General features: G+C 54.2%; 1 protein-coding gene across 1 annotated transcript in view; it reads left to right on the top strand.

Moving 5' to 3' along the window:
- Nucleotides 1-5,326: 5,326 nt before the first annotated feature.
- The window catches only part of PLOD1 (procollagen-lysine,2-oxoglutarate 5-dioxygenase 1), a 28,345-nt gene continuing 17,797 nt past the window's right edge, over nt 5,327-15,874 (top strand). Inside the window, exons 1-4 of the mRNA XM_029945910.1 lie at nt 5,327-5,479; nt 13,066-13,157; nt 14,228-14,361; nt 14,738-14,914. Coding sequence (XP_029801770.1) covers nt 5,398-5,479; nt 13,066-13,157; nt 14,228-14,361; nt 14,738-14,914 — 485 coding nt within the window. The 5' untranslated portion in view covers nt 5,327-5,397. The remainder of the gene's footprint in view (nt 5,480-13,065; nt 13,158-14,227; nt 14,362-14,737; nt 14,915-15,874) is intronic.

Here is a 15,874-nt window from a genome sequence, read left to right as displayed (position 1 = left end):
CCCGGCCGCCCGCGCCTCACTCCCCGGCCCGGACCGCGACGCCCACCCCGGCCCCCGTCGCAGCCGCAGCAGCAGCAGCAGCAGCCACCGCTGCTTCCTCCTCCCTCTCGACTGCCTCCGGCCGTCAAACAGCCCCGGCCGTCAAGCGCCACCGACTCTTTTGCGACACAGGGGAAAGGAAAGGGCGGGGGGAAGAGGCAGGGGCGGGGCGGAGAGGAGGGGGCGGAGTCACGGCGAGGACCCGCCCGGAGCCGCAGGGCTAGACCACCAGTGCCCTGCTTACAGAGGGAAGTCCGAGCGAGGGCCGGGGTCTGGGGGAGGGGTGGAGGCGCGAGAGCATCCAGCTCACTTGTAAAAAAACACTGAGCCGGCCAAGCTGAACACGTGTTAGGCCGAGTTTGCTACTGATGGATTCAACAGCCCTAGATTAAAGAAAAAAATTTTTTAACTTTTTTCTATAAAAATGACGATTTAAAAAAAAAGAAAATGACGATTTTCCCTGCAAAAAAAATCCTTAGTACATGGAAGAAGAAAGAGAATGAGAGAGAGAGAGAGAGGAAAGAAAGAAAAGAAGAGAGACAGAAACCACTGTAAACTAGACTTTCTATGAAATATTTCGTTGACACCTCTTCCAGATCGGCATACGGAGACACGGATCCCGCCCTGGGCTGTCTCATTTCTCTACCACACCACGTCATCTTCTTGATGTCACCCGGAGTTTCAGCTTATTAAATAACATAAGACACCAAAGTCTCATTACTTGAAAACGCCTTTAAATTGGGAATCATCCATGCCAAAGAGAAATTTTGCTTTGTTTCTGGGGAAAAAATTTCAGTATGAGCCCAGAGGCGGACAATGGAGCGATTGTTTTCACTTTGGTTTCAGGACATTCCAAAGGCAGACAGTGCTTCTCAGTTGTTGAAAATGAACTGGTCAATTGAGGTGGCTTCTTGTGGGCTGTGAGCGGACACATGTGTTTGCAGAGCGTTGGGAAGTGCCAGCACCCCGTGAGAAGGTATCTGTCCAGGCGGCCCTGCAAGTATGCTTACCTTTTTTTTTCAAGGCTATTATCAAAGCATAAACACAACATTTTTATTAAAAGTTTAATTAATTAATTAATTAATTAATTATGTGTATTTGTTTTTGAGACAGACCAAGCATGAGTGGGGGAGGGGCAGTGAGCCAGGGAAACAGAATCCAAAGCTGGCTCCAGGCTCTGAGCTGTCAGTACAGAGCCTGACTCTGGGCCTGAACTCATGGACTGTGAGATCATGGCCTGAGCTGAAGTGGGGCGCTTTAACGACTGAGTCACCCAGGCACACCTAGTTATTTTATTTTATTTTTTTTAATTTCTACACCCAACATGGGACTTGAACTCAGGACCCCAAGATCAAGAGTCATCCTCTTTTTTTCTTTTTAATTTAATTTATTTATTTATTTATTTATTTGGGGAAAAGCACAGTAGGGAAGGGGCAAAGACAGGGGGACAGAGGGTGCCGCTGGCGCAATGCAGGGCTTGAACTCACAAACCGTGAGATCAGGACCTGAGCCAAAGTCCTCAACTGACTGAGCCACCCAGGCACCTCCAAGAATCACATGCTCTTCTGACAGAGTCAGACGGGCAGCCCCATAAACACAATTCTCAATTTCCACCTGGAGTTCACAACCCCCACAGAATATGTACATAGATGTGCAGGAATCCATGACCTACAGTCAGGAAGACAGATCCAGCCAATCCCCTCGGGAAGGCAGAAGTGCCTGGGCGGCACAGTGTGGTGAGAGCAAAGGACAGGACCAGGCTTGATTCTACCTGTCAAACGGGGAAGACTAGAGAATCTGCCTCTTGTATATTTTTTTTCTAAAGACTTTTTGTGTAGTCTCTACACCCAACGTGGGGCTTGAACTCACAATCCATAGATCAAGAGTTGCACACTTCACCAACTGAACCAGCCAGGCACCCCTGTGTCTTATGTTTTTAAGGAATAACAAAGTTAATGCAGGCAAGATGTGCAAGGGGCATGAGACATCGTGAGTGTTCAATAAATGTAAAGCCACATAATTATTTTGGCTGTTAAAAACAACTGTGTAATAGATAGACGTAGATCTTGGCTTACTTATGTGAGTGTTTCAGGGGGAGCAATTCCTGGAAGCAGACCCCTGGGTCAGGGGAAGCCTCATTATTTGTGCTCTTAACTCCCTTGCCACTCTCAACACCCCCCACCCCAAATCACCCACCCTCCCCACCCCCCACCCCTCTAGGGGAATCACAGCCCTGGGTAAGTAACAGCTACAACAAAGCCAGGAGTCAGGAGAGAGGACCTTGACCTCAGGCTCTCTGGGCTTCAAATGTCGGCCTTACCCTTTGCTAGCAAGCCAACTAGCTCCCCTGGGCTTCTCCATTCATAAAATGGGGATGATAAAATAGACTAGGACTGGGGTGCCTGGGTGGCTCGGTCAGTAAAGCATCCGCCTCTTGATTTCAGCTCAGGTCATGATCTCAAGATTCATGAGATTAAACCCTGCATTGAGCTCTACACTGACAGCACAGAACCTGCTTGGGATTCTCTCTCTCCCTCTCTCCTGTCATGCTGTCTCTCAAGATAAAAGAAGTATTTTAAAAAATAAATAAAACAAAGTAGGGCTGCCGTGAGACTCAAGAGACACAAGCATGTGAAACATTTTGCATATGGCCTGGCTTAAAATAACCATTTGCTATTTATTTTTACCATGAATCAAGAAACACACATACATGATCCAAAATTCTAAATGTGCTGTAAGGTGACAGGTGAAGTCTTCCTCTCTCGGGGCCCCAATTCATCTGTTCCTCTTCCTAGACTCAACTATTGCTATTTTCCATTCACAGAAATTGGAGCATGTAATATACACTTGTATCTCTCTATTTTCACTTAAGGAAACAGCTTGGGGGGTTTGCCTGGGTAGTGGCTTAGTGGGTGAAGTGTCCGACTTCGGCTCAGGTCATGATCTCACAGTTTGTGGGTTCGGGCTCTGCGTCGGGCTCTGTGCTGACAGCTAGCTCTGAGCCTGGAGCCTGCTTCAGATTCTGTGTCTCCCTCTCTCTCTGCCCTGCTCTTGCTCTGTCTTTCTCACTCTCAAAAATGAATAAATGTTTAAAAGTTAAAAAAAAAGAAGATAGTGAAAACGAGACACGCAGCCCCAGTGCCTTGGCACCAGACACACCCTCCAGGCCAGCTGTCCTTCCTGCATCTTCCCAGGAAAGCCAAGTCCTGTGCCTTTAACTGAGCACAACACGTGTAGCACGTACTAGCAGTAACATCTGGGCAGCAGCCATCACTGCCTAAGGAAACAGACTCTGCTTTTGGATGAAGTTTGGACCATGTTCAAGTTCTAGCAATCTGGCAAAGGGAGCAGGAAATAGATACGGAAGGAATGGAGGGCAGGCTTCGCCAGGGTGAATCCTTTCTCCAGAGGAGGTCAGCAGCCTCCCAGATTGATTCCCTCTCCAGATTTACAATGACTCTGGGTATGTGGACCAGGGGATCCCCACTGTCCAAGGGCTTTTTCTGTCCAAAGTACGTGAGGTTCTCCTTGGGTCCCAGCAAATGGAGAGTTAGAACTAGGTTCTGAAGCCGCCTCCCTTACTGTGGTCCCACATCAGCTGGGTGATGTTGAGCAGGGTCGCTTCACTTCTCTGGGCCTCAGTTTCCTTACTTCACAAATAGGATACTGCCTGACTCACGGGGCTGTTGTGAACACAGAAGAAGAAAGAGCTTTGTAAATTGAGCCAGGCAACATACATTCATTCTCCATCCCTCTCCCCGTCCCTCCATTTTCCATCTCGAAAGATCTGGAACTTCAGCCTGTATCCTCTTGAATTCAAAAACATCCGGTGGATTCTGGCACCAAATCCTGTCTCCAGCTGCAGAAGCTCCCTGCCTGTCCTAGGTCCCAATTGGGAGATGGAAAACCTGGATTGCACTCATGCATCTGTCTTCTACTTGCCTTGTGACCTTGAGCGGGCTACTAGGTCCCTAGGTGCTCCCTTCTACCATCTGTGCAATGAATAAATCTCTGTACAACGAGATGATCTCCAAGGTGCCCACGGACTGCAGCTGTTTTCCAACAATAACACATGTTGGTTTTGTTTGGATTATACAAATAAGATATATTAATTGCAAGAAAAAATTATAAAAGCAATGAAAAATATAAATAAGAACGTAAAACTAGGGGTGTCTGGGTGGCTCAGTTGGTTAAGCGTCCACATACGACTTGTGATCTCAGCTCAGGTCTTGATCTCAGGGTTGTGAGTTCAAGCCCCATGTTGGGCTCTGTGCTGGGCATGGAACCTCCTTAAAAACAAACAAATAAAACTCCCAGGAAATAATATATGTAATATATATACAATCCCATACCTGGAAATAATCACTGTAAACATTTGCCTGTCATTTGCTTTAAGCACTATCTCTATTGTATTCATGAGACTGTATTTTTACTGAGGGGGGTCACACTGTATGTCCACTTATATTGATAGAGTATTTCTCTTGCTGAAGCAGCCTTAGAGTACTGATTTGTCTTTGCCCCCAGCACCTACTCATGGCTTACTCTGTGTTGTTCATCAACATCCAAGACATGTCTCTTCCCGCCACCCTTTGCCCCTCCAGGGTTTGGGGCGGGGGCGGGAGCGGGGGGGAGGTGCTGCGCACCCAGAGTTGTACTCACCACCCACCCCTCTGGAGCTTAATCTGCCAGAAAGAGACTTCCAGATCTGTCTGATGGTCTCTTCCTAGGAAGGGAGGATGTCTTTCTTTCCCCAGACTTGGATGCCCCTGGCTGACATCTGCTCCAGGAGCCCTTGGAGGTCCTCAACTAACTCTCACTAAACTAACTAAACGAACTCCCTTCCTTCCCTCCATCCTTCGTTCCTTCCTTTCTTTCATTCACTCACTTAAAAGGCAACTTCAGAGCAAGACCTTCCTTGGCTCAGCGGTTCTGTTTGCCGCCCAGGGACGTAAAGGCGGATTAAATTATTTCCTTTTTTGGTGGATGGTGATGCATTTTCTGCGCTTCCAGCAGCCGGGGGTGGGGGTGGGGTCTCTCCAGGGGTGTGGATGGCCCTGAACGCCCTGAACACCCCCGTGTCCCCCGCTTCCTGCGATACAGAAGCCCCAGGGAAGAACGGGAGGAGGGCGAGCGGGCGTAAGGACCCTGCAGCCGCTCCAGCTCCGAGAGGCCCGGGTTCGGGCAAGGCTGCTGGAAAACCCTTCCCCCGGGCGGGCGGCGGGAAGGGGTGGGGGAGAGGGCGGTGCGACACCGCCCCCGGGGCGGGTCCCGTGCGTGGCAGACGGACCGCCAGCCCCGTCGCGAAGTTTCTAGCCTGCGAGCGCCGCGGGGACGGCTGGACGTCTGCAGACCCGGGCCATGCGGCCGCTGCTGCTCTTGGCCCCGCTGGGCTGGCTGCTCCTGGCCCTGGCCGAAGCGAAGGGCGACGCCAAGCCGGAGGGTGAGGGCGCGGGCCGGGGCCGGGGGCCGGGAGGACTGGGCTGCTGGCTACTGGGCTGCACCGGAGGCCTGGGCTTCCGAGGGGATCCAGGTTCCGGCCGCTTGACCGGCTGGTGACTCGGACAGATCACTTCCCCTGTTGGGGCTGCAGTTCCCAAGTCCGTGCAGCCAGGAAGGGAAGGACAGCCGAGGTCCAAGTCATAATAGCTCTCTTAATAGTAATGCCAATGACTACCGTTCATGGAACACTTCCGATGGGCCAGCCATCAGTTAAGTGTGATCTCAAGCCTCGGAAGCGAGTTCTTCTATTACCCCCTTTCCAGCTGGGCACACTAAGGTCCCGGAGTCGATTCACTTGCCCAAGATCACACAGCTTGTGGGCCTTGGAACCAGATTGACACCCAGATGTGTCTGATTTGGGAGTGGGGCTCAGAGACACTAGGCAGTACAGCCACTGCAATGGGGAGTCGAATGGGTGGCTCACACGGCAGAGCTATTTACACTGTCATATCGGTCCTCTGTGGTCTGCGGTGCACCTGCCCCCGGGTGGGTCTCACTCTCTCCAGGTTGCACATGGAAACTGAGGGTCAGACAGGTGCAGTGACTGCCCAGGGTTGTCCAGCCCTAGAGTCGTTGGTTCTTGACCGGCTGGACTCCGTGTCTAGTGTTCCTTCTCGGGCCCCAAGGCAGACTGGATTTCAGAGTGTACCCCAGCATTCTGAGTCGGTGCCACTGTCTTCCCTCCGCACTGCTCCCTGGGTCACCTCCAGGGCTGACTGCTGAACGTCTCAAAGCCCAGAGGAGAGCATAGACTGTGGGCAACCCCAGCAAAGCAGAACCGAACTGGCCACACCAACCATAGTGCCCTGTTTCCTCTGCCCTCCCTCTTGAGAACCTGGTAGTCAGAGGGGACAGGATGGTGGTGGAGAAGACCCTCACCAGGGGAGAGGATGGGAACCACCATTACTTAGTACCTCCCTTGTGCCAGGTTGTGTGTAAGGCCACGCATCGCCTAGCGGTAAAGCCTGTGGTGACTAATCTCCACGAAACTTGGTGTTCTAGCCTGCAAAGTGGGGGCAATGGTACCTGAGTCCTAGCGCTCTGACCAGGATTTCATGAGATGAAGCCTCCTGGTGAGGGTTCAGCTCAGTGCCTGGCCTGTACATTTTCTTTCGTGGACGCAGCACTGTCTGCTTCCCTGGAGTAACCCAGCAAGGTAGTAAAGCAGGTCCAAAAAATCCAGTGATGGAGGTGCTGAGCACAGGGCTGGGCTGGTGGTGTGTGCCAAAGGCCTGTGGCCTGGGTCTACACCATGGCCAGGAGCTAGGAGGCCCATAACAGCCTTTGTCTCCTGGGGCTCTCTTCCTCTGCTTCTGCTGATGTGGGCTCCCTCCACAGCGGATCATTGGAAGAGAGGAAACTCCCGCTTTCACAACGAAGCCCACAGAAGTGAGTTGGGACTCTAAATCGATGACAAGGTTTCGAGTGCCCTGCCCCCAGCAGGTGATGGGAGGGGACAGAGTAGACAGAAGGTAGCCCCATTAAAGGTGCAGCTTTGAGTGTGTTACTGAAATGATCCAGGTGGAGCACCTAGTAGATAGTAAGTAGATAGTAGATTGGTGGACAAGTTAGTAAGTAGATAGTAGATTGGTGGACTAGATAGTAAGTAGATAGTAGATTGCCAAGGTGGAGTTCATGTCAAATGCGTCTCAGGTTGAGGCCCTTTTCTTCCCTTACTTCCTTCAGATCCTTTTAATAAGGAAGGAATCTTTAGCCCATTTTGCAGATAGGAAGACTGAGGTCCCCAAAGGTTAAACACCTGGTCTCAGGTTGCAGTAGATGCTTGGAGGTAGAGTTGACTGTGGACTGGGACTCAGATCCACTGCTCATTTCTGTCGACCCCTGTCTGGATTAGCAGGGCGGGGGGTGGGGGGGTGGCTGTTACACAGAAATGCTGGCTGGAGGCCCCTGCTCAACTCTCCCAGGCCCAGCCCAGGTGGGACCCTCAGCCTGCTGGCTAGGACAGAGTGGAAGGGTAGAATATCCTGTAGCCAGAGAGGCCAGCCCCTCCCTTCCCCTGTCAAGGAATGTTCCAGTGCGCCAGGTTCAGGAATGGCGCTCTTGGCAGCTTGTACCCAAACACACGTGGATTTGTCACACGGAGAGAAAGATGGGGGTTTCACTTTCAGGAGCTCCCAATTTTAGCAGGGGGGACCCAGAACTCCTCACCTCAGTAGATACCCAATGTTGTAGGGGGACATGCAACCCGCTGCTCCCAGAATGCCCTATGCTTGAGAAAGGAGACGTTGTCCTATGATAGGGGAGACCCCAGACCAATGTGGGGGACAGAAAAAGACGATCAACAAGGCAACATTCAAACAAGCAAATTCCCATAGGCCTGGGGAGCAATGGAGTCCAGATACCCCACGGTCCTTTCTACCGTTTGTAGAGGCTTCTAGCTGATCACTGCTCTCTCCCTGAGCTCCCGCCTGTCCCTGCGGGCCCTGGTTTGGCCGTGGAGAGGGAGGGCCCGCCTGGAGCCAGACAGCTGCTGAGTTCCAAGGCTCTGGGAAGTCAGCAGGGCGTGGGTGGGGGTCCTGGGTCATGCTGTTCCATGCAGGGAATGGAAAGGTCCTAGGAGTCTGGCAGGCCCCGCTGGATGGGGGGTGGGGGGAGCGGCTGAGGAGGCCTGAGGGGGCAGAAAGGAGGCATGGCTCCTGGGCGCTGGGAATCTCTAACTCCTGCATTTCTGTGGCACCCTGTTTGTGGCTTCCATTCAAGCCTGGGGTGAGCAGGGATAATAGGGGAGGGGCTTCATTCCCATCTCCTTGGAGAGCAGATTGGGTGCGTCCCCAACGGTGCCCTGGAGAGCCATCCACCGCCTAGTCTGGGCTGGCAGTGCGGCCAGTGACCCCAGCCTGTGTTCCCAGCCTTTTCTCTGGACCTCCGAGAGGGGTCCACCTTCCCGCAGACCCCCGGGCTCAGCCTCTCCCCATCATTCTTGCTCTCAGGAGGGTGGCCTTTCTCCATCCCTGACCCCCAGGGCAGCCCTGGGCCATACACGTCTTTCTCTGGGGATGTTCTCTATGACGCGAGGGGCCCGCAGCCAGGTACTGTGCTAAGTAAGCACTTCACAGACAGTAGCTCATTCGGTGCTCACGAAAGTCCCTGGAGGAAGGTACTGCTATTATTGTTATAACCCCATTTTACAGATAAAAGGCACAGAGAGGCTAAATTACTCACCAGCAGTCTGTCTGCCATTCTCCTCTGCTGCGTCTTTCTCACCTCTGATCCCGGATCCCAGCCCATCTATCTGGGAAAGCCAGGGTTTGGAGGCTAAGGGCCCTGGGTGGCGGGCCTTGTTCGGACCTTGGCTTTGGCCCCAGGCGGGACAGCTGGACCAGCGAGAAAGCAGGGGGCAGAGCCCTGGTGCCGTGCCCCAAACCCTCCACGTTGACGCCCTGTGGCATGCCCTGCACGCTGGCTGCCTGCCACATGACCAGCCGAGTGTCCACGTTGGGGGTGCCCGGGGCAGGGCAGCTGGAAATGCTGAAGTCAGTCTGCAGCCTCCCAGGATGCTGGACAGAGAAATGGTGAGGTTAAGAACACGGACATTTGGAACTCCAGCTCATTCCCTTCTCCCTTCAGGATTCTGTGACCTTCGGCAGGTCATTTAGACTATCTGTGCCTCTGTTTCCTGCCTATAGAAGGGTTGGGGGTGGGTTAGAAATATCACCTGCCACATGGGATGTCAATAATTAAATGTGATAATGACTGTAAAACACTTCACGTAGTATGTGGCTTCTAGTAAGGGCTCAGTCAGTGGTGGTGCTTACTAGTCATCTTCCCTCCATGTTCCCTAAGGCCAGACGGTGCACACCAGACATCCTGAGTCACAGTCAGTCCCAGCCACAGGGAGGGGCAGGGAGGCCAAGGAAATAAAGGCGTGAGCCTGGCCTGGCAGAAGGGACAAGGAGCATGTTTGTACTGGTGCATCACCTGCATGGACTCTTTAGGAGAAGGAGGAGAGAATTGTGCAGGCAGGACAAGGAAGTGGGGCAAAAGCTGGGTTCACTGAGGCAGCTTTCGTGGGGGGCATTGAGAGGTAATGCCAGGGTCCCTTGGGGGAGGGGTCTGCCTTGAGTTCTCTTGCTGTGACCCATGCCCGGGCCCCTGCATTGGAGCCCAGAGTCAGGCCAGGCGATGGGTTGGATCAGAGGTTTCCAAATGCGGTTGACATCAGAAATCACCTGGGAAGAGTAGGAAAAATCCAGACTCCTGGGCCCGTCTCAGACCTCTGGTCCTGGAATTCACAGACTCCCTGTGGTGCCGATATGCAGGCAGGTTTGGGGCCCTCTGGACCGGGAGATCTTCTGGAGTCCGCGGCCACTAGATTTATTAAGGCTGCCGTGGGGCACCTGACAGCATCCTGGAAAACAGAGGAGAGACCAGCTGGGTGGGTGGGGAGGGCCCAATATAGCCTGGGACCTCTGTGTCCTCCTCTGTCTCAGCTAGGGTGTCTTCAGACAGGTCAAGAGACAGACGGCGGTCACTGTCCCAAGCCTGGGCAGTGCGTGCAGAGGTGAAGAGAGGGGACTCTGCGTCCAGACTTCTCTGTCTCCATTCTGGTGCTACCACTTCCTGGCTCCCTTGGGCAAGTGATTCATCATCTCTGAGCCTTAGGTTTCGAGCCGTGAGTGGTAGAGTGGGGAGTTAGAGTAAAGTGTTTAGAACCGAGTCTGGCGTGCCAGAGGTGTCTGGTAAAGGTTAGCCGTCGGCTGCCATTCTTTTGCTGGAGGGAACTCACGAAAGGAGCCTTGAGATGCTTACGCCCCCCTCCCCCCTCCCACTGCAGCCTGACTTCAAGAGCCCTGATCCAGCACCTAACACACACACACACACACACACACACACAGGCTTTTTCCATATGTGAAATGTGACACTCTCTGTCCCCAGCATTCCCTGCCAAGGACAAGAGGGCCTCAGAGCCAGTGACTCCCTGAGTAAGGAGACTTAACCATCCTGGCAAGAATTGGGGGAGCCTTTCCTCAAGTGTGAGCAGCACCCCTCTTTCCTGGCCCCCAAGGTCAGGTGGTGAGGCCTCCCTTTTCCATACCTGCCTAGGGAATCTACCCCTTCCCTCCCAGGTCCCTGGGCCCACTTCCAGTGGCTTCCTGCCAGAGCCTTCCGAGCTGCCCCCTGCTCTCGGGCCAGCAGCCTGCCCAGCTCAGCCAGCTCTGCCCAAGCCGGTTGCCTTTGTTCTTTCAGCCCAGGCTCCTCTTGCTTTTAGGGGGTGGGGAGGTGTGGGAAGGCCTACTTGCCTGTGTTAGCCCGGCCTCTTGGGCAGTTCACCCAGAAAAGCATTATGTCCTGGACCCCATGAAACAGTAATGAGTGCTACAAAGATGGTGGTGGGCGGGGGGATCCTACCTCTAATGGCAGGAGAGAGGTCAGGAGAAATCTGAGAAGGCTTCATAGAGGTGGTGGCAGGGAAGGGGTGTCACTGTCACTGGCCCTGGGACCTGGAGGAAGATTAGAGAAGGGGTAGAGAGGGAGAGACCTGGGGCAGGATGGGAGGAGCTCAGCAAGGTGAGACCCCGGGCTGGGGGAGAGCCCACTCAATGGGGGGAAGGAGTATATCACTGGGCCAATCAGAGAAAGCCTTGAATGCCGGGGTGTTTGCCCCTCACCGGTCAGCACCAGTCCTAGCTCTGTAGCCTGTGCCGGCGTCCAACAGGGTTTTACAGGCCTGATGTCGCTGAATCCGTCTGGCATTCCCTGAAGTAGGTAGCAGGGGCCTCCCCTTACCCGCGGTCTCAGTTACGGTCAGCCATGGTCCGGAAGCAGATAATCCTCCAGCCTAACTGTCACCGTGCTGTGTCATTCCGCTCCCTCTGTCTCGTCGTGTAGGCATTTACATCGCACGTCATCACGAGAAGGGTGAGTGCGGTGCAGTAAAATATTTTGAGAGCGAGGCCACATCCACGGGATGTTTATTACAGTCTGTTATAATTGTTCCGTTTTATTATTCGCTGTTGTTAATTCCACACTGTGCCTCATTTATGATTAAACTTTATCACAGATACATACGCATAGGAGAAAACAGTGTATATGGGGTCTGGTGCTACCTGTGGAGTGGCAGGTACCATCCACTGGGAGTCTTAGAATGCATTTCCTGTGGACAAAGGGATGACTACTGTCCTGTTTTTGTTGGTTTTGTTTTTTTAAGTAATCTCTAGCCCTCTGTGGGGCTCGAACTCATAACTTCAAGATCAAGAGGCGCATGCTCTACCGACTGAGCTAGCCAGGCGCCCCTTCTGTACTGTGATCTGGAAGGGGCTTCCCCAGGGCATCCAGAGTTAGTCTCTGGGGAATTGTTTCCAGCAGGTTCTGTTTTGTTTCGTTTTTGATGAATCATGATTTTCTTAAGTCAATTATTAACTCTGATTGCACTAAGAATCTGTTGGGTAGCTTTTTAAAAAAATTTTTTGGATGTTTATTTATTATTGAGACAAAGAGAAACAGAGTATGAATCGGGGGGGGGGCTGTGCAGAGGGACAGGGAGACAGAATCTGAAGCAGGCTCCAGGCTCTGAGTCGTCAGCACAGAGCCCGACATGGGGCTCGAACCCACGAACCATGAGATCATGACCTGAGGTGAAGTCGGACGCTTAACTGACTGAGCCACCCAGGTGCCCCTGGGTAGCTTTTTCTTAATGTTTATTTATTTTTGAGAGAGAGAGAGAGAGCGCGCACAAGAGAGCGGAAGCCAAGGAAGGGTAGAGAGAGAGGGAGATACAGAAGCCAAAACAGGCTCCAGGCTCCGAGTTGTCAGCACAGAACCTGATTGTGGGGCTCAGACTGAGCTGTCAGCACAGAACCCAATGTGGGGCTCAAACTCATGGACCGTGAGATCATGACCTGAGCCGAAGTCAGACACTGAGCCACCCAGGTGCCCCTCAGCAGGTCCAATGGCAGAGGTGAAGCCACGCTCCAGAGCCTGAGAGAAGTCTCTTGGTAAGGTAGTGCGCAGCTGTTCTGGCCAGAGCTAAGGATTTCAAGTCCATTTCCACTCAGGGTCAACTCGTAGGTTCTCACCTATTGGCAGAAGGACTGTTGGGATCGATTAGCAGCATGTGGCCTGGGTGCAGGCACGGAGAGCAGTGGCCGTTTTGGACCGGCGTCCAGCATTGGCCAGAGAGGTCCCCCTGGTGCTCAGCATGCAGGGCCAGCCCCTTCCCTCCGCTCCTGTGTGAGGCCACAGCGCCCTAAATCCAGAGAGACCCAGCCCCACAACGCAAGGGGCAGACACCTCGGTTCTGGACACTCATTGTCACGCCATTCAGTTCCCAGGGGGGCAGAACCCCGAAGGAGAGTCCGGGAGACCCATGTTCTGTCCCCACTCTATCATTAACCAGCTGAGTGACCTTCGGCACGTCCTTCCTACCCAGGCCCCGGGCCCTTGTCTGTAGTGGATGGACAGGAGGACACATCCTGCTGGGATTTGACACATCTGGGAACGTGACCTCCTCCTGCCTGTCACTTCTCATCCTCCATTCCCATTCTCCATGCCCTCCTCTGTCTACAGACAACCTCTTAGTCCTCACAGTGGCCACGAAGGAGACCGAGGGGTTCCGACGCTTCAAGCGTTCAGGCCAGTTCTTCAACTACAAGATCCAGGTAAGAGGTGGGGGAAGGGGCCGGGACAGCCACGGGGTAGCGGGAGAGCCCAGGAGCTAAGACTTTGCCCTTCCCAAACCGACTGGGGCCCCTGGGAAAGCTTCTGGAAGCCCAGAAGGTGAGGAGGAGTTAGGAAAAGCAAGAAAGTCTGGAAAATGCCAGAGATGGGAACGTGGGGAAAGTGAGACACTTGGGCTACGCGGCCATGCTCATGCTAGGGGGGTGCGGCTGGCTTAGAAGGCAGGGCCTGAGAACCAGCATTTATACCCACCAGGGGATTTGGGGAGGCCATAGTCTGGAGATCTTATCCGTATAAACACCGCTCTAAAGAACCAGAGGCCAATGCCCAGTCCGCTTGGTGTCCTCTGTGTGCAGTATGGGGGCTGAGCCCTGCAGGGATACGTTCCTCCATTTAGCCAAGTGTGCTGAGTGCCTCCTTCTGTCAGGCACAGTGGTAGGCACTGGGGCTGGAATGATGACAAGACAGACTGTGGCATCGCCTACACAGCTTGCAATCCAGTGGCAATACACCAGGAAGAAAACGGTTTAGGTCACATGAATGCAGGTTGAAGCAGAGGGTTACTTCAGGCGTAGCTGGATCTAGGGCTTCAAGCTGCATGATGAGGGCTCTGTCTTTCTACCTCTAGGTTCTGTTGGTTTTCCTTTGCAGACATGCTCTCCCTACGTGGTGGCAAGATGGCCACCAGTCACAGACCCACATGCCCCAGCTTCCCAACCTCCACAGAACTAGACAGCCCCTCCATAGTTTGAACGGAACAGTCCCAGGAAAGACGCTGACAGGCCATGCTTAGGTCACATGCTCAAACCCATGGCTGAGGGAAGGGCGGGACACTGACTGGCCAAGTGTGGTCCCATGACCCCCCTCCCCCCACCACCAACCCCCAGAGCCCGGGCAGCCTCACACACGGTGTAGAATGACTTCCCCACAGGTGAGGGAGGAGGTGCTGGACAGACAGAGGCAAAGATGTTCACTGTGCAGGCGGGGGTGGGATTTTGGCTGCAAGATAGTTCTGTACCAAAAGCCCATGTTAAGGGGCCTTTCTCTGCAGGCGCTGGGCCTGGGGGAGGACTGGAATGGGGAGAAGGGGACGCCGACGGGCGGTGGGCTGAAGGTTCGGCTGCTGAAGAAAGCTCTGGAGAAGCACGTAGATAAGGAGAACCTGGTCATCCTCTTCACAGACAGGTAGGTGGCTGGAGGCTTCCTGTGCAGGGCCCCTCAGCAGAGAGAATATTCTAGAATATTCTAGAATGAGGCCCTTGCAGGATATCAGGGATGAACGGGGAATCGCTCTAGCTCAGGTTGCCTGTGGTTTGAGGGGGCCAGTGAGCCCAGAAATGATCATTCCCATTGGTGGTGAGTCAGGCCAGGGGCCCAGGTGAGGGGGGCCATGCTTCGAGCACAAGATGGGGACCATCTCTGCCCAGGGCGGGGTGGAAACGCTGCGGGCCAGGGCAGAGGCGGTTCCCCTGGCGTGGCCCAGGGGTGGCACGGGGGAAGGTGCCCTCGTGAGCCCCTGCTCACCTCTGCCCTGCCCTGCTTCCCCCGGCGCTGGCCGCAGCTACGACGTGGTGTTTGCATCGGGGCCCCGGGAGCTCTTGAAGAAGTTCCGGCAGGCCAGGAGCCAGGTGGTGTTCTCGGCTGAGGCGCTCATCTACCCCGACCGCAGGCTGGAGGCCAAGTACCCCGCGGTATCCGATGGCAAGAGGTTCCTGGGCTCTGGAGGTGAGGAGTGTGGGTGCGGAGGGTGTGGTGGGGCTGGGCTCCATCCGCTGCTGTCGCTGCCGTCGGGACATACTCCCCCCTGCAGTCTTCCTCAGCTTGTGAATGGCCTCCCATCTGCACAGAGCAAAACCAGAGTCACTCCCAAGTATCCTCCCTCGGCACCACCCCCCCGCCCCCAGTCAGTGGGCTGGTCACGCCGCTCCCACTTGAACGATCTCGACTCTGCCCTGTGTCCCCCCCACTGCGAACCGCCTCCCTTGCCTCCTGGCCCTTTGCAGTAGCCTCCTGCCTGCTCTGCTGCCCGCAGCCCTCACCCCTTCCAGTCCGCAATCCCCACGCATCACTCAATGGCTTCTCACTGCGTGGAGAGTAAAATCCGTATTTTATTCTGGATTTCTCTGTCCAGCCGTGGTGGAAGGGGGTGCGTCTCCGGCAGCCACTTCTCCCCATTGTTTGAGAGAGCGCAGTCTGGAAGGCCTGGTCCTGGCCCAAGGCTGGGCTGCTCCCCGGGGCGGGGCCCTCCACGGCTGGCCGCTGCTCCCTTTTCTCTTCTCTCCATGTGGCCAAGGGCTTTTCCCTCAAAGCCCCCATGTGCTGTGTGACCTTGGCCCAGCCTCTGCCTTCTCTGGGCCAAGTTTTCCAGATAACTGTAGAAGAGGGGCTCCAAGCCCATGTCCCACCCACTCTGTTCTCCGGGGACTCTTGGTCTGATGCATTCATTCACCACCTACGTGGTGCCCAGCACCTGATTGGGTGCCGGTTAGTGGATACCATCGATCTTTCTCTGTGAGCTCAGTGGGAACTTGTCACCAAGTGGCATTAGCTAGCAGGTTGATTTCAGCCGATAGACGTTACCTCCCTTCAATCCAGGAGAACTTCTAAGAGGAAGTAAAGGAGTGGGAGGTGAATGAAAGCGGAGTCTGCGAAGAGGCTCCTGGCTTAGAGGCGGGAAGCTCAGTGTCTGTCTCTGTGT

Source organism: Suricata suricatta, chromosome 8 (genome assembly GCF_006229205.1).
Source record: "Suricata suricatta isolate VVHF042 chromosome 8, meerkat_22Aug2017_6uvM2_HiC, whole genome shotgun sequence".
In the NCBI taxonomy this organism is placed as follows: domain Eukaryota; kingdom Metazoa; phylum Chordata; class Mammalia; order Carnivora; family Herpestidae; genus Suricata; species Suricata suricatta.
This window is presented reverse-complemented; position numbering and strand designations above follow the sequence as displayed.